The sequence below is a fragment of the Lemur catta genome, chromosome 4, assembly GCF_020740605.2.
Source record: "Lemur catta isolate mLemCat1 chromosome 4, mLemCat1.pri, whole genome shotgun sequence".
Classification (NCBI taxonomy): domain Eukaryota; kingdom Metazoa; phylum Chordata; class Mammalia; order Primates; family Lemuridae; genus Lemur; species Lemur catta.
In genome coordinates, this window is record NC_059131.1 from 35,159,643 (window position 1) to 35,178,967 (window position 19,325).

At 38.1% G+C, this 19,325-nt stretch overlaps 1 protein-coding gene across 1 annotated transcript; it reads right to left on the reverse strand.

The window, feature by feature from the left end:
* Positions 1-2,725: 2,725 nt before the first annotated feature.
* CALM2 (calmodulin 2) lies at positions 2,726-17,547 on the reverse strand. Its single transcript, XM_045549550.1, has 6 exons — positions 17,415-17,547; positions 12,329-12,359; positions 5,062-5,205; positions 4,870-4,976; positions 4,323-4,458; positions 2,726-3,368 (listed from the first exon to the last, which is right to left on the reverse strand). Exons 1-6 carry the CDS (start codon positions 17,415-17,417, stop codon positions 3,340-3,342), a joined length of 450 nt encoding a protein of 149 aa, XP_045405506.1. The 5' UTR covers positions 17,418-17,547; the 3' UTR covers positions 2,726-3,339.
* Positions 17,548-19,325: the final 1,778 nt, after the last annotated feature.

Below are 19,325 nucleotides of genomic sequence, written 5' to 3' on the forward strand. Positions count from 1 at the left end.
CTATTTCTTTCTTTGATCACCTGGAAAATCTTAAGGGTTAACTCCTGTGAGTAGTCCTCCTAGGCCTAACCCATCATGATCCAAAAGACCCTGTGCCTATCTTTGTTGGACTCATTTGATGACAAATTGTTTCCTTCCTAATTTTAAATGTATCCAAACATGGGTTTTTAATTCTGAACCCTTTGAACATCAGACTAAAACATTTGTTAAGAGTAAATGACTAGTTTTCTCTTAAGTAAACGAGAGAATGGATTACAGCAATGCTGTTCAAAAATAGACATGCATACAAAACATCTGGTGATCTTATTAAAATGCAGACTGATTCCAATTCTGGGGCAGGGCCTAAGATTCTGCATTTCCTAGCAAGCTCCCAGGTGATTCTGCAGGTGACTTTTTGAGGAGCAAAAGAATAGAGGACTCCAAAGCTAATTACTCTTAAAATACTGGGATTCTAAATTCATTTAGCATAGCATAGCCTTTAAGAAGGACCAGGCACTAGACTTAAAATGAAGGATTGAAATTAGAAGGCTAAGAGCCAAGTTAACACCAGTGTTCTCACAAATGTAAGATTAATCAAGTCCATTACTGTGTCTCATTTCATTTTCTTATTTTGGCTGAGCCTATAAAACTGGCTCAGCAGACTAGGGACTGGTACTCTAGAGACTAAAAGAATATGAAAGGTACAGAGAAGTCCAGAAACCTACACAAAGTATGAAATTGAAGAGATGGGAACATCTAGATGAGAAAATAGTTTAGGTATCTCAAAAATAGAAACAGCATGGGTCAGAGATTTCAAGGACTCTACCCATAAAACAGATTAAACATGTAGGATAAACAAAGAAAATGTCCTCTTAAGTCTTGAATAATATCAGTAAGACTTATTTTCAGGTTAATGTAACAGTTTTAAAAGGGGGGAGAGGCATTTCTCTTTGAGAATACAAGAATCGAGTTCGACAATGCCTCTGCTGTGTGTCAGATCTTTAAAATTTTTACGCTCTAAAAATTTGGCGAAAATACATTATACTGAGGATATTTAACTGCAATAGTGATGGTTTTATTGGTATAATTACCCTAGAGCAAACACGACACAGATGTATTAAGAATGATCAATTACTACAACCCTAATATAAAATAATATGGTTAAGACTTGAAGGTGGTATTTTAAATCACAGTCCTGGGTTCAAACATGATTATGTTATAGGACACACTGGCACTGAGATTTGAACCCAGCTTAGTATGACCAGTGAAATTATCTAACTGTTCTATACTTCAACTTCCTGTAAAAATCAAGATAATGCCTACACTGTGACTTTTATAAAGGTTTCATGAATATAAAATCACCATGAGTTCAAAAAATGTGTTTCCCCTTCACCTTATTATCCGTTATCCATAACTTGACATAAACTTCAAACTGTTAAAATTGGAAAAACACCAAAACTGCCCAATTCCCTCATTTCACAGGGTCATAACTGGTTTAACAGCATGGTAACGTTGATTGAGCACTTAACGCAAATGCCAAGGACTATGCTAAGTGCTTTACTTTCATTATTTCACTGAACTTTTAAAAAGCCCCCCAAAATTACACCCATTTTACAATTAAGATAATTGAGGCTTGGATAATAGAGGTCTTTGAGGTCACACACAAAAGTTATTGAAACACTGCTACAATAAAACTACAAAGTCCATGCTTAACAACCTAGAGAAAATACTTCAATAGCCAGAAATATGATTTATCCCACCCAAATACCTTGTTTAGATTTCTCTTTGACTAAACTCTTACATCTAACAAAGGGCGCCCTCAGTAGAGTACACATCTACAACCTTCCTACTTAATTGATCACCTAATATGTGATAATGTAACACCCTCATTAGGACTATCAATGCCTGTAACTTCCCTTGCTCTATCTAAAACATACTCATCACTTTCCTTCACCAACCATCATTTTCCATTTTCTAGTAGAACTAATAATAGTAGCATTGAAATAATCAAAGATGGGGCAGTAACTTGCCAAATAATAAATTGCCCCTTGGGAAAATAAAAACCTTGTGGCTATAATAACCAGGTAACAGTTATATTCAATGTTTTAATCTTGGCTCTGGTTTGCTATGGAATCTTTCATTAAGTATTTAAATGGCAGTTAAACAAAAACCCTGATAACCACCTTTGAAGTAGCTTAAATTATAGAGAAATCAATGGTAGAAGCAAGCAAAAACTAAAACAAGGTGTAGTTACTACCAATATACTCCCTAAGAACAACTTTTTTGTAAAATCACATTGCAAATAGGCAAGAGCAACTAAAAATTCTCCTTTGTCTTAATGGTAGAATTAAAAAGCAAAATGCATGAAAGATTAGGAAATAGAGGTAAAATAATAACCCTCCCCCAACTAGATGTGGATTGTTGCATTTTGAACAAACATTAAAATCATTGCATGGCTGAAGTCAACATGGACAAACATTAAAGTTGAATAGCATAATGAAAAGGTAGGAAACACTAAACACCCATGCTACGCCAATTCCCATGCTAAGGTACACTTACAAAAAAGGTTTTTGTCTTTTAAACCTTCTGAAAGAAGTAGCATCCTCATTTAAAACCTAAATACAATCCTGAATAGTCAAAAGAAAAATTTACCTAGATTATACCAAGTAGAAACCAACTTCTCATTTTATTCTCAAAATTATTAGACTTCAACAGTTAATTAAATGACTCAGATTCAGAGCAACCGTTGGGTAAATTGTAATTTTTTTATTGGAAAACAAATATACAACTTGGAATGGATTTGAGGCAAATTGTGCCATAAGCAGATTTTCTTTAAGTGGCTAAAACAAAGTTTAAAAAGCAAGTAACAATAAAATGTTTCTGGTACAGGACCAGCAGTACAAAAAAATAGTGTACGAGTACCTGGATAAAATACACCCGTTTTGCAATAGTGCAACTTTTTAAGAACATATTGTTGACTGTCCATAGTCCACGCAGAGTTACAACTCCACACTTCAACAACAACATGCTGACAGTTCCTAAAGAAAACTACTTTTAAAAAGGCATAACCCAGATGTTCCCTCATTTGACCAACTCCATCTAAGTTCAGATGTGCAGAAGGGCTTAGATATATCCAGAGTAAGCCACATGCAACATGTTACTTGATCAATTTTCTAAAATAAGGTTTCAGGACAATGACAGTAAGATAAGGGAAGAAAACATGGAGGAATGAAGTCCTAATTACTATACATGCATATTTTTTTGACAGGAGGGAGAAACCTTTTACAGATAAGTTACAAACAAAGAAAAGGCAAATAAACAATTTTGTACAAGAAATTTAACACATTCTGTACAATGTCTTCACTTTGCTGTCATCATTTGTACAAACTCTGAAAAAGAAGAAGTATACAAAAGTTGAGTCAATGGCAAAAGACTGACAAAACTCATCACATTTACTCAGTCACTGAGCAGCCTCCATTCCCCTTTCTCTTTCCTCAGAATTACCATGAAGTACAGAGTTTCGGAAAGCTAGTTCACTGCCAAGGCTGGAATTTCATAAACCACAATTATTCACTGTTGGTAATAAACAAGCCAAATTAATGCTTTAGATAAACTATTATAAAAAGAAGCATTCTTAGCTCTTAGTGTAGACTTGAATTTTAAGTTACTGGGTTACAGGTTAATATAGTAACTTCAAGTGCTATAACCTAGGTTCAATTTTTAGAATGTTAAATTTTCTAAGTTATGTTGTGAAAAAATGTAAGGCAAAGGTTTTATTGGAAATCTTTTAATTTCCACGTCTTGCTTCTTGCTATGGCCATCCCAAAGGTTACAGTCATGTGATACTTCTGAATTAAAGTGTACACAAAACAGCTTCAGACTCAAGCCAATTAGAAGAAAAAAAAGAGAATCCAGTGAATTCAGAGGAAAGTAAGTCACCTTAATTTCATTTTAGGAAATTCAGGAAAAGTTTGATGCTTTACAAACTGTTCCAAAAATTGTACAGTGCTTCCCAGACTTTAATGTGAATATTAATCACCCAGGAATATTATAAAAATGCAGATTCTAGATGTAGGAGTGGAACATGAAAATAGTAAATAGTTCTAAAAAGTTCTCAGGTAAGACAGTGATATTGCCTAGTCTGCAGACAACACTGAATAGCAAAATGAAAATATAAAGTATTTTATATTGTAATATAAGTAATACAAGTAACATACATAACTGTTTTAGCATCCCAATTTCTTGGGGCGGGGGGACTCATTAATTTTTGACCTATCAGATACCTAACAAGCACCTTTAACTTAAAAATCAAAGCACAGAATGAGGCAGTTAGAGTGACTTACCTTCATAGTTTACTTGACCATCACCATCAATATCTGCTTCCCTGATCATTTCATCAACCTCTTCATCTGTTAACTTCTCTCCAAGGTTTGTCATCACATGGCGAAGCTCTGCTGCACTAATATAGCCATTGCCATCCTAGAAAAAAAATTTAGTATAGACTCTGAGTAAAATTATAGAATTGAGTTCATAGTAAGTTTACTAAATTTCACATTAGGGGGAAATATACTTTAGAAAGCCATGCAAACTGTATCTACAAATGGTTGACCTTCAAATTAGATGTCACTAAGCACAAAGCAGGAGGTCCTATACTGAAATCACTATTTCCTACTTCCAAAGTCAAGTGATGCCTTCGTTGCCAAAAGATTAATTAATGCAATACCTATGTTATTAGAAAAAATCTAAGTTTATACTGAATTCTTAAAAAGCTTTTGCTTGATATTTGAAGTATACTGGTAAATCATCAAAAAAAAGTCTTCATAAGGGCTCCTAACATCTTCATTTTATCTTCAAATTAAAATTTAACATATCCAGTCCTTGAATACCTACCTTATCAAACACACGGAATGCTTCTCTGATTTCTTCTTCACTGTCTGTGTCTTTCATTTTTCTTGCCATCATGGTCAGAAACTCAGGGAAGTCAATTGTGCCGTTACCTGAAACAGTTTGTTTAGTTGAAACATAAAACAGAATACCAACCACTTCAATCCTCTCCCACCCCCCAAAATTAAGAAGACTTACCATCAGCATCTACTTCATTGATCATGTCCTGTAACTCTGCTTCTGTGGGATTCTGCCCAAGAGACCTCATTACAGTTCCCAATTCCTTTGTTGTTATAGTTCCATCACCATCCTTGTCAAATAGTGAAAAAGCTTCTTTGAATTCTGTTAGAAAGATACAATCCAAACATACATTAGCAAGCAAAAGCAACCTCCTAAGTGGAATGTATTAACTCTTAAAGCTAAGAGATATGGAGATAGCACCTAAGTGGTAAAACTTTGTGAAAATTATTTCAAACATCTTCGGCCAATCATACCAGTACGTTCTCCTATCAATCTATTAGGGAGTTTTTGATTTAAAATTTCACAGGAAACTCTAATATCTAAACCAGATAAAAGTAAAATTATTCTAGGTTGAAAGAGGAAAAGAACTAAATCTCCAAATGACTAGCTTCCCTATTTGTCACTGAAGGTGCTCTGTGGATCATAATTCAAAACTATGGATCTAACCCACACTCACAATAGAAGACTTATCAGTACCAAATACTATTTGTATGGAGTAATTATACTGTCTATGTGCCCAAGATGTTTAGAGTTACCTTCAAAGGTTAAAATTATGTCTAAATCAATCGTCTACTAAATTAAAAACAAAAAAACTTTAAAATTCAGAACATGCAATAGGCCAGTTTCCTTTCCCAGAAGGCAGAATCACTAAATAATCAATAATGATGTGTTATCAATGGGCCAATCAAGACATGAATGTCCAATTTTAGTTAAATGCTATATATCATTGAGAAAAAATGATAATTTACATCTTTCTTTAGAATATAAAACCCTAAGCATGTAGAGTGAAATATATTATTCCTTAAGATCTATCTTCTTGTAAAATTATGTTGCTTCTAATTAATTCACCACTGGATTACATGGAAAGCTGCTGGAGCAACACTCCAAGACTACCTGGCTTCACCATTTATTTTACAAATAGAGAAACTAAGAGATTAAATTTGGTACTGCAAAGTCATACCAATGACTTAATAACAAAGCTAGTACTTTCGGAGTAGGACATTTCTAAAACAGCAGTCTCCAACCTTTTTGGCATTAAGGACCAGTTTCATAAAAGACAACTTTTCCATGGGTGGGGGTGGGGAGGCAGAGCTCAGGCAGTGATGTGAGCCACAGGAAGTGGCTGTAAATACAGATGAAGCTTCCCTCAGCGCAGCTCACCTTCTGCTGTGCAGCCCTGTTCCTAAGTTTCACAGTTTCATGGAAGACAATTTTTCTATGGACAGGTGTGGGGGTGGGGAGGTGGAGCTCAGGCAGTGATGTGTGGCCCAGTTCCTAACAGGCCACCGACAGGTACTGGGCCATGGCCTGGGACTAAAAGATATTTAGACCCTATCAGCAAGCAAATACAAAAGCAGTTTCAATGTTGATCAGGCCATTAAGCATCCTCAACATATATGTATACATTTGAAAATATATACGTGATACCTGTTTAAGAAATGGTGTACCAATTGGTTTCACTGATCATCACTTAAGAGCACATTTAGGAATAACATTAATTGGGTGTCGGGCAGATGTGGGGGGAGGGGATGGGGGTATACATACATAATGAGTGCGATGCGCACCGTCTAGGGGATGGACATGCTTGAAGCTCTGATTGCGGGGGAAGTGGGGGGGCAAGGGCAATATACGTAACCTAAACTTTTGTACCCCCATAATATGCTGAAATTAAAAAAAAAAAAAATGGTGTACCTTCTCTTACAGTCCAAGGCCATTTATTCTCTGCCTGTCTATCCCTGCTCCAATGCTTACACCTTCTAGTTTCACTCCATCATACTACTTCTCTGTACTCAATTAGTCTTCCACAGATTTTGCCTATTAACATATAAATATCTTTACATCTTTTGGCCTAAAACTAACTTCAAACCTTAGTTATATTAAGGGTTTGTCCTTATTCCTCCCCAAATTTTAAAAAGCATCTTACTCATATCAATTTTCTCTCTCTTGTCAATCCACTAAACTTACAGCTCCAACTCAACAGCTGAAAATGCCAAGTCCAATGAACACCTAAATTGCCCAATTCATCAAGTATGTTACTAGCAATGTAATCTGGGCAAGTTACGAAACCTTTTCTCCCTCAACTTCCTCATTTTGTTAAGTGAGGATAACCATACCTAACTTCCTATGTTTAGGAATTAATATGTGGGGTAACAGTCTAACATGCCTACCTGGTCACCCCCGTCAAAAAAAAAAAAAAAATTCATGTGTAAAGTACTTAGAAAACTATGTCTAGCAAATACTAAGTAAATGTCAGGAAAAAGATGATCTCATTTTCCTGCAGCATCCAAAACTGCTTTCATATCTCACTTGGCTTTCATAACAGTATTTTGATTTTCCTCCTACTGTATACTGCCAAAGGCTCTTGCTCCTATCTGTCTCTTACATGTAGATGTGACCCATTTTATCCCCCCCCCCTTTTTTTTGCTTCTTGGCCATTTCATCTATGCCCACTTACAATGAAGACTTTTTACCTTTAATCCACTCATCTGTATCATAACATAATAACTTTATTTCTGACTGTCTATAAGATATCTCCCCTCGCTGACCTCAAGCAAGAGGTTGGAATTCTATACTTCCCCAGCAACCCTATGGATACAAGCAAAATCAAGGAGCCACTCTAAGTCCGCCCCCCCACCCCATATCTGTCAACAAATCTTAATTGAATTTTACCATCTAAATACTGCCTGATTCTTTTTCCATTTTTCTACAACCAATATTTTGGTTCAAGGCCCCATCATCTTTTGGCTAGATTATTACAACTGCCTCCTAACTGCATGTTCTTTCTTTAAAGTTATCCACACAACTGTGTGGGTCCTAATACCTTTTGAAACTACCTTGTCTACTTTTCTTCTACTTAAAATCTTTTAACTGCTTAGCTTTATTTAGATCAGGTATCATTAACTAATTGTACTAGTTTGCTACATTCAATATTAATAACATAGTTTCAATATTAATAACATAGTTCCATTCCATATCAGAATTCCATATGGAATACAGTATTTCATATAAATATTGTTCCCAGAGGAACTCAGTATCAATCAGAAGCTTAGTATCACACTAATGACTGATTTTATAAAAACAGTATACAGTGCTAACCTAGACCAACCTAATGACAAAAATAGATCAGGGAGTTCCCACCTACAAATAGCAGAATTTGATAAAGACATTTCCATTTACTAAGTTTTTTTTTTAAAGAGGATATAATTATCTAGAAATGAATAAACTATTAGGGTTTAGACACACAGCATCTATCACCTAATAACATAGGTTACAAGAAAAATTTTAAATTTAGAAATATGTATCTGTTTACATTATATTCTCTGCTATACTACTTAGCTATGGACATTTTTTGCTATCACCATTAACTGCACAAATTCCCAATGTTTAACTAGCAATAATCATCTTTCTATTATATGATTTAAATAAAAAGTTAAAGTCTGGATGATACACGGTGAGAGGTTATATATGTGTGTTTTACATTTCAGTAAGTTTTAAAATCTAATAGTGCTTAAAATGTTTGCTAGAATAAGTAACAGCAGAAAATAAAACTATCTATGCTATATCTACTATTTATGCATGCAAGAAAGGAGTAAGTTACATTTTTAAAGTTTGAGGTTTATTCCAAATTTACATTTTTACACTAAGGAGTCAGAAATAGCTGTAAAAACTTCTTAAAATTAAGAATAAACCACAAAGTACAATTTAAATTTGCCTGCCTTTACAATTCACCTGTACTTCAGAACCAGCATTATCTTTATGCATAGAAACACTATTCTAAACAGTAACCCCCAGGAATAACTTGAAATATACATCATTAGAGTCAAAACCTAAATACACAATAAAGAAAACAGGTCCTGAACATCACAGAACAGCTACCTCTACATAATTGATAGGTATAAGGGACCTCCCAAAATCCATTCTAGCTATGCCAAAATTTAAACTTTCAGGGAAGTCTCACTATTATTCAAGTTTTATTCGTTCATTAGCAACCCCACGACCCTTTCCTAATTAGTTTATTACATAAATTCATAATTTTATTAAAATAGGTTATCATGACAGTTACAATGAAAGCAAAATCAAATGACTGTTTACTAACTTCTACTTATTTAGAAAATTCTGAATGTAATAATCCCTTAAAAGTCATGCATGCATCAAGACCTTGTTGGCACTTCATGTAACTACTGCTATAAAACTGAGTAAGGTTAATACTTTTATCAAACAAATTTGGACCCTCAAAGTTTAATAAAGGTTTAGGTACAGGCCGGCCGCGGTGGCTCACGCCTGTAATCCTAGCACTCTGGGAGGCTGAGGCGGGCGGATTGCTCGAGGTCAGGAGTTCGAGACCAGCCTGAGCAAGAGTGAGATCCCGTTTCTACTAAAAAGAGAAAGAAATGATCTGGACAGCTAAAAATATATAGAAAAAAAAATTAGGCCGGGCACGGGGTGGCTCACGCCCGTAATCCTAGCACTCTGGGAGGCCGAGGCGGGTGGATCTTCTGAGCTCAGGAGTTCGAGACCAGCCTGAGCAAGAGCGAGACCCCAGTCTCTACTAAAAAATAGAAAGAAATTATCTGGCCAACTAAAATATATATAGAAAAAATTAGCCGGGCATGGTGGCACATGCCTGCAGTCCCAGCTACTCGGGAGGCTGAGGCAGTAGGATTGCTTAAGCCCAGGAGTTTGAGGTTGCTGTGAGCTAGGCTGATGCCACGGCACTCACTCTAGCCCAGGCAATAAAGTGAGACTCTTGTCTCAAAAAAAAAAAAAAAAGGTTTAGGTACAGAGTTCTTCAAAAAAAAAGAAAAACTCTTGGTACATTTTTCCTATCAGTCTTCCAAAATGTCAAATACCAGCAACTAATGACATCATGGCAGAATCATCAGCAAAATTAACTTGTTAGTGATGTCACACTAGACTGGAGTGCTCTTTAGGACCAGGCAGCACAAATAATTTCAGTAACTTCACTAAACAAGTATGTTTTTTTCCTAGAACAAGTTATTTGTTGTTAGAATTCCTAAACAATCTGTAGTGTTGATTATCAAATGATGATTAAAAATACCTTAATATATTCAATGTTGCATTATATGTGTGAAGTTTAACTTTTTTTTTTTTTTTTTTGGAAGAACAAAAATGGATCTTAGACTCAAAGATGTTACTGGTCACCAACAATAACAATTTACCAGAAAGAAAAAAATGTGCCTTCACTTCAAAGGTAGACATTGAAATATACCAAATTTGTGAGGAAGGGACTTGGGGAGAAGGTAGAAGAGTTCCTAGAATAAGGTAGTAGTGTTCTGGAACATTTATGTCACTTGAGAAATTTACCCATTCAAGAAATATTTATTCAATGCTTACTATGTGGCAGGCGCCGGTGCTATAAGATGAAACAAAAAGGTCCCTGATCTCAGGTGACTTTTTTTGGTTCCTCTACCCTAATTGTTAACTAAAACCTGGAGTCTGTGGAATGGCTTTAAAGAAATCTGTGATCTAGGAAAAGGAGGGGTAAAGAGAGAACATAAGAACAGATTTCCCCGCCCCCCACTCCCATTGGAAACCTGATTTTATGATGGAAGCCAACGAACAGACAATTTATTTTAAAGACACTGTTCTGATGAGCTATAAGTATTCTTTATAAAAATACTATCAGTCATTGAAGATTGACCTTCGTTTATTCAACAGACACAAACTTTTGTAAAAAGTGTTGTGTGTTTATGAAGGCATTAATGACCATTAACTATGAAAGAGGCACCTTGATTAGCACATTTGCTACCCCAAAGTGAACATGCTGTACTGTGTACAGTAGGTACAACTACCTACCTGATTGAGAATACTTAGAAATGAAAGGTAAGTATATCAGAGAAGGTCAGAGTTTAAGACTGAAACTATTAGACAGCCTGAGCTCATTTGTGAAGGAGACATTATATAAAAAACTATTGCCAAAAAATTCACATTTCATTGATACATTTAAAGTGGTATAACTGAACAACAATAAAAAATTATTTCTGAAGCTCTGATGGCTTCAATACTCAATACATCTAATTACCAATCCCAGAAGGCAAATCCCAGGTTTAAGTCAAATTACCCAATAAGAAAAATAAAACCTGCTTAAATTTGATCCTTAATACCAATAGCTTTCTACTTCATACAGTTGTTATCAAACATTTGTGATGAATATTTGAGAAGACTAGTAATTTCTGGTATCTTCCAAATTTCTATATTTATGGGGGCAGAGAGCCTGCTTTATAATTGTTTATAATTGAGGCTGTACAACTGAGTTCCAACAGGGCTTATCACAGTTTTCTAAAGCATTTAAAAAAAATGCTCAAGCTTTTGAGCTCTTATCAAACTCCTTGCTTACTGGGAAAACTATGGCAGTTAAACTGCTTGGTGCTCATGCTAGGAAGTTTCTAATGAAAGGAAAGGAGTAGTTTGAGAAGCTTATCAACACTGCAACTAATTCAAAAAACAAAAATGTAATGTTTCCCCAACATTTTGACATTAACCAGCCATCTTATGGTATTAGAAATAAAATCAAAAGTACTAATGTTTATATGGCATGGCATGAAGACAATCTGACGTGGGATATTATGTAATAATTTCACATATTTCCATAGCAAACTAAAGGAAACAAGATTTAAGAAGTTTCATTTCAATAGCTTTTGCTACTTTTTAAGACAAAATTCAAATTACTACAGCAACATCTGTAAAAGAGAAAGCTAACTTTTGAATCTAAGTTTTTCATTAAAAGAATTTTTTCCCCAATTAATTATATGCGCAATTCTAAGGTTAAAATATCAGCCAATTTAAACTAGAGTAAATTCAATGTCCATTTTGTGATTCTACGTTTCAAGTTACCTTAGTTACTGGCCCCTCCTTTTCATGTGAGGACTGATTTGGAGTTGCAGTGTTAACTACCCCAGAATTCCTGTTTTATAGTAAGGTATTCTTCACACACACTCACAAAACAAAGACCACCACTACACCATCAGGCTCCAAAGTATATCCACATAGACTAAAATATTAATATGTCTTTAATTGCAGTAAGTCCCACAAATCTTGTTTACATTATCACCTGGCCAAAGCAGGTTGAACTACTACATTACATTACATCCATTTGTTGGTACCTACAACACACATTCAAGTCAATCCTTTCATATACCTTATTCTGAGGTTATTCAATTTATAATAAAATCCAATGGGTACAATCTAACAAAGTATTTCTCACCTGCAATCTGCTCTTCAGTCAGTTGGTCAGCCTACAAAGAGATCAAGGACATAGGTAAATGACTTGGGAATATATAGATTAGCAGTTACAGAAACAAGTTTAAAAACTTTCAAGGTTCTGCATGTACAACTTTCATTTAGCTCCACATTCCTTAGTATAAGCAACAAACACAGATGAGTAAAAAAACATCAAGCTGAGCTGTCTTGACTCCAAGTTTAAGATATGCAAATTATTTCAGAATACTTTTGAAGCATACTTTAAAAAGAGCTGCCAGCTTTTACTCCTTCTTACCTGGCACGCAAATGCAAAGAATCCAGGGTTCCGAATACCTGAACTTCAATGTTTACCAAATACTAAATTCAGTCATCCATTTTCTCTTTATTTTTGAAATCCCAAAGTAAATCTAAGGTTTGTCATGTTTTTATAGCACATGGAGAGCATTTGACTTTGCTTTAAAAAACATTTTTAGTTTTATGCTATAAATGTTATCTTTACTCAACCTTCACATTAACCCTATAATGGTGTTATTAGCTCCTATCTTATAGATGGGAAGAGAGGCATGGGTTAAATGGGGAAGGAGGGCACAAAATTAGCAATCAAGAGAACCAGGATTAAGCACTAAAGTGTCAGACATAACCAATAACTTTAAGCATTTAATTTAGAGTACCAAAATATCCCTGGGCTCCTTGCTCTTGTGGCCTTCATCTTTGAATGTTTCACTGCTTATTAGTGCATACATCCACGAAGCAACTGCTTATGTAGTACCCAAGGACACTGCCAAGAAATAGACTATCTGAAATCCCTACCAACATAGAGTCAAGTGTATCATACTTAATCCTTTCATTTTTTTGTATGAGAAAGAATAAACATTGCCTAGTTTCTTTCTTTTTAAATGAACACACTGCTGGGAAAAGTTCACACCTTAAAGTGAAATGGCCTCACATTTTCTCTAGGGCACAACATGAGAAAATTTGAGAAAGAACCCAGAAACAAATTTCTGTTTCATGTTCAACAATTTTGACTTGACCACGATATAAACTGAATTCATTTTTATTTTTTTAATAAACCCAAGGGCTAGAAAGTTAAAATTGAAAAGCCAACAATTAAGTTCAAATGCAGAAGTTTATAAGATAAAAATCTATCTACTTTTACCCCTATACAAGTCCCAATCCTCCATCAACAGATATTTGGTGGAAAGTCAGTTATAGATTGTTTTCCCTATGAGAGATTTAAAATCCAGTAAATCCACTGAGTAGAATGTTTACTTTGTTATAATAGAACAGAGGATTTACTTCTAGTCTGATTGCATTTTGCAGGACTCTCATCATTTCTGAAGAAATGGCATGGTGGGGAAAAAGCATGAAGCTCTGAGTCACAGGCTGGTATCCCAGCTGTCTCTTAAATAGCTGTGTGACCTTGGACATGTTACTCAACCTTTCATAGTCAACTTTATCTGTAACACAAGAATACCTACCTTTGCAGGGCTGTTGTACAAAGTGAAATGCTACGTAAAAAGCTAACTGAAAGAGTTAAATGGCAACTATTATTTTATATAAATTAACTAAAGAACTTACACTGTTAAATATCAACCTGACTAGCACCATTTCCACACAGAAGGTAGGCATGTATGGCATTATCAAGCCCTTTACAACAAACCTAACCTGTTCAATGTTAACTTTGTTTGCTTTAAGCTGAGAAAATTTGTGCAAACTGAAACCAGGGACAGATGCAGCAGGGGGAAGGATGCAGCAGGTAAAACTCAGTTTAAGACAAAAGTGTTGAGCTCTGCAGCACGTGTGGAAGCTGAAAGAATGACTGCTATGTACAGGATGGAGACAGTAGGATTGTTACCTCAACATTGTGGGGGGAAGATTTTGGGAAACCTCATATACATGAAAGATGAAAAGGCCTTAGGAAAAAACAAGTATGTTAGCAATAAAAGAAACTTTAAAATTGTCCAATTTCACTTGCAAAGTCAAAATTTAAGGATCTCATACCATCTTGTCCAGCTCCAAGCAACTGCAATCTTAGAACAGATCATAAAAATGAACTTCAAGGAATGAACTAAACATACAAAAGACTAAGTTACTCACATAACCTGAAAGCTCTCAATTTTGCTTGGAAGGTTGAGAAGTTTTTTGTATTTACTACTTTTCCAGACTTCAAATAAACTTTACTAGCAACATTCAGATTAAAGCCTGCTAAAAGCAAGAAGTTCCTAATTTTAACTTTTCCAACTACTGTACAAATTTGGTTCTTCCTTCTGTCTATGGAGAGTGCCATTTTCATAGTCAGAAGAATTATACTTTTGGGAAAACTGAAGCTCATTAATATGTGTTTATCTCAGTAAAGTGAAGATTAATTCACTAGAGAGATAACTAGTTCTTACTTCCTTATTTCTGCAGCTACTGATATTATTCTTCCTACTACTTTTGTCACTCCAGAGAAAGCTTCCAGGCATTAGTACACTCTTGGGTTCCACCAGACCTAGTGAACTAGAATCTGCATTTTGGAGAGACACAGGTGATCCATCAACACTGAGAAGTACTAATCTGTATTACATGAGTGACCCGAAGTGAATACATTATGTACCTATCAAACATTTCCTAAATGGCATTCAAAAGTAGGTATGAATACTTTGAGTTTATCTAATGAAAGGTGGTTAAAAAAAAATTGAAGTTCTTAATTGATATAATGTGTGAGTCCATAGGCTTGCAATGAAACACAAACTACTATCCTTCATCTATTCCTGATTGTTCATTCCCCACTAGTGCTACTTAGATTAAAAAAAGGCTTCATATGTGAAGTTTTTCCTATAGGTCAGGGTATTTGCTTTGTCTTATCAAAAGCAATCTAAATTATTTCATTAGAGTGAAAAGATAATCTTAAATCTGACAGACCAGCACTTACTATATAGCATCTTGGACCAAAAGAGAAAACACTAGAATAAAATGGCTTCATAAAAATTAGGACCTTTACTAAAGGCCTAAATTCTAGCTGAAGCTAGAACTTTCTGTATTTTAATAGAACCATAGCAAATTCTTTGATTTTCTGAGACTAATTAAGAGACCTTGCAGCTTAATGATTATTTAGACTCAAGTGACAAAATTTTCTACCTCTTCACATCTTTTACATATCCTTCCTGAATTCAGTGAGCACTGACTACATGTAAGCCCAAGAACTACATGAGCCATCTTACTCCACTTCCATATCAAATAAATTTTTATTCTTTAACCTGATGTAGTCCCAGTTTAAAATCTGTAATTATGAAGTTACCTCAGGACCATTTTCAAATTTATTAGTTAATGATGATTGTCAATTTAACCAAAAACCCCTAAAGCATCAATAATGCAAACAGTTAACTACAAAAGCTTATAACTGGGCAAAGGACTATGAAAGCATTTAGATACAAACTATGTATTACCGAGAGTATCTACTGGAGTTCTTGATTCAATTATCAGAACTGATGAAAAAGCCTTACCCTTCATTTAAATTTTCTTAAAGGCTTATGCCACAAATTGGATTGATTACATGACTTTAATGTACATCTTAAAGAGAGCAAATTCAACTAGCATATTCAAAAATTCAGAATAAGATGATTTAAAATATCAAGATGGAGTCAATCCATCAAACTTAACGCCAGTTTTGTCCAAGGTGAACTCCTCTCCCCACACCCATACAGGCTGGAGGTTTCAGTTGGCAAGAATCCCCAACTCCTGTTTAAGATGTCACCTTGCCTCATGGACACACCCATCGTTTTAACCACTTGGCAGAAGGAACCACAAAGAAGTATCGCAAATTATCGCCCTCATTAGTTCTTTTTTTTTTTTTAAACGGAAAGAACCTGAGCTCCAGTTTTTAAGGGACAAACAAATGCTTTTCAAAATTCCCTGCTCCCCCCATACACCTTTCTACCTTTACGGTATTTGACCGTCATTATTGTACAAGTAAACAGAACTGTACGTTAAGAAGATCTAGCAATTTCTGTACGGAAATCCGAGTCATTTTCAAAAGGGTGGGGGGGGAGATGCTGTATGTGGTAGTGGTTCTTTAACATGAGGAGTGCACGTAAGTTGTCAAGAATAGGATATAGACAGTGGCTCTTTACAAAGGCATCCATCCAATAGTGGCAGTCACCCCGGAGCTTGCTTTCGCTCGGTGGTTAACAGAAGGCGCCTTTCAGACCCTAAGTAGAGCCCAATACTTTCCCTAACAACATGTGTACTGCGAGGAAGCGTCCCTGACTTCAGGCATAAAACTCATTTCCTTCCACGGTAAAGCCCAGTTAAGAAAAAAAAAAATTTTTTTTTTTTAAACATCCAGCCAGGGTGGTGGAAGACGGCCCCAGATGGAGTAGAAAGATCTCGGTTGCCAGGGGGGGACAGGAAACTGCCGAGGACCCGCCCCGCGGCGCCCGGGAGACCTCCGCAGTCCTGCAGGTGCCAGCGCAGCAGCTGGGGCGCGAGCGGAGCCGAGCGGGGCGGCGGCTCCCAGCCCCGCCCCCACCGGCCGCTCCCTGCGCCGCGCGGGCTCGGCCCACACAGCGCGCCGCCCGCCGCCCCCCGGACCCGGCACGCGGGGGACGCGGGCTAACGGCGGCGCCGGCGCTCGCCCCGGGGCCCCGCGCGCTCCTCCCGCCCCCTCGGCGCATGGCGGCCGTAAGCGGACAAAGGCGCTTCCTGGCGCCGGCACTAACCGTCCGTTGGGTGTTTGAATCCGGCCTCCGGCTTGACCTTTCGCGACAACCGACCGAAGGCTCTCCGCGGTCCCTCCCCCCTCCCTCTCCACTTTCTCTCCTCCCCATGTGTGGGGCTGCACCCTCTCCCTCACCCACGCTCCTGCCAAGCCCCGAAGGGACCTGAGCGTCCGGCCCTCAATTCACTAGAGGAAACCCCCCTGAAGAGCATGGGGGTGGGGAGCACCTGCGACACAACGGTCACAGGCGCCCCCGGCCTCTTTCGCGCCATCCCTCTGGCGAAGACCACTCCCCAAAGGTGTGAGGGAGGCGAATTCCCTTTCTATAGTCAATTCACTTCGGCCTCTTCCCCCCACGGGCCAAGCGCCAGCAGCTTAGCGACGCACTCACCATGCTGCAAGCGCTACCGGTTTCCGAGACGCGACCACACAACCACTCGGCTCGCTCGCTCCACTCGGACTAATTCTCCTCCTCCGCCCCCAGCGCCTCATAAACACCTCCCTCCGCCAGATCCCTCCGCCGCACCCCAGATAACGGAACGTCGCAAACGAGTCCCGGCCAACCCCCTCCCCGCAAACTCTTCTCTGGGCCCAGTTATTCACAGCTATTTGGTCGACTAGGCAAGAGATAACGGAGAGCGGGCGAACGGATGACGTAATGGGGTTTCATTCCCCAGAGAGCCGTTAAAAGGCCGGTGAAGTCGCGCCTGAGGGGCGCTACTTTGCGGCGCGGAGGAGCATCGCGGTGGGGACGCGTCACCGATGGTCGTTGAGCCGGGCTCTAATTGGCTGGTTCGTACCTGCAATGCGTCACTCGGGCTCGCAGGCGCCGCCGAGACACGGTGCGGCTTCGGCCGTTGCTGCCCGGGCAGCGCTGTCCTGGCAACTGCGCCAGGCGGCGGAGTGGCTTGCTTTGCGCTTGGCTGGAGGACCTTTCTCCTCCACCGATCTTTCCTACCACACTCACACAGATACTTTCCCGCCCCTTATGGAGGACTAGACGAAAACACCTTGAGCGGATAAAGAATGAAGCTGAGAGACTCCCAATAAACGCATATCTCGCGCTCAGCTTCTCAAACCTAGTGTTTGGGCCGCCTGCGAGCCAAACATTTTCCATTTCGCTTCCCCACAAAACCCATGGAAATCTTGGTAAGGGCGAATGCAGCTGCTCAGCTGACTAATCTAAAAGGGTCTTCCGTTTATACTTCCCCTTCGCCTTCCTTGCCAGGGGTAATTTACCAGAATAGAAAAGTCACTCAGAAACACAGTATTCGAGATTTTGTGGGATTAGTCTCTCCAAACGGTCCCTTGATTGTTGTGGAATAATAAGGTTCTAGCTTGGAGTCAGACCTTGGGTATGAGTCTTGGTTGGGTCACTGTCTTAGATGTATGACCTTGGAAGAGTCACTTGATCTTTGGCCTCACTTGTAAAATGGAAGCGATCAGACTTATCTGGAGAGAATATTGTAAGAATTAGAATTATGCAAAGATTAGAGTTAATATAAAATGTTAAAGTACCTGACACAGGATAGGCCCCCAACACTTGGTCACTATAATGTGCCTTCCCGTTCATAACGAATTTGCCCTTTTGGGTCTCTAACCGGATTTATTTTATTTTATTTTATTTTTTTGGAGACAGAGTCTGGCTCTGTTGCCTGGGCTAGAGTGCCATGGCATCAGCCTAGCTCACAGCAACCTCAAACTCCTGGGCTCAAACAATCCTTCCACCTCAGCCTGCCGAGTAGCTGGGACTACACGCATGCGCCACCATGCCCGGCTAATTTTTTCTATATATTTTTAGTTGTTCAGCTAATTTCTTTCTATTTTGTTTTAGTAGAGACAGGGTCTCGCTCTTGCTCAGGCTGGTCTTGAACTCCTGGCCTCGAGCAATCCTCCTGCCTCCGCCTCCCAGAGTGCTAGGATTACAGGTGTGAGCCACCGTGCCCGGCCTCTAACCAAATTTAAATGGATATTTTTAAAACCACATAAAAATTAGCTCCTTGGTCCCACCCAAAATAATTAAGTATATGCATAACCTGGAATATTTAACAAGCGCATAGTGAACAGCTACTATGTGAACTCAATTTGAATCTAGTGTAATTGTTACCATAGAGGGGGCTTACAAGGTGCAGGGGTGAGGACCTTGGCTCAGCATAGAGATTCCAGAAAGTGTTCCTAGAGAAGATAACTCCTAAATTAAGTCATGATAAATAGGCTAGGAAAAGGCAGGGAAGAAAGAAGGAAGCAAGTTCTAAGTGAAGGAAATAATAGTAAAGGCCTAGAGGTGTGCAATTGCATGGCA

Coding starts and splice junctions, on each gene's coding strand:
- CALM2 (XM_045549550.1), bottom strand. Junction 4,977..5,061: donor CAATGAAGTAGATGCTGATG/GTAAGTCTTCTT, acceptor AAACTGTTTCAG/GTAACGGCACAATTGACTTC. Junction 4,459..4,869: donor CATTCCGTGTGTTTGATAAG/GTAGGTATTCAA, acceptor TTTTTTTTCTAG/GATGGCAATGGCTATATTAG.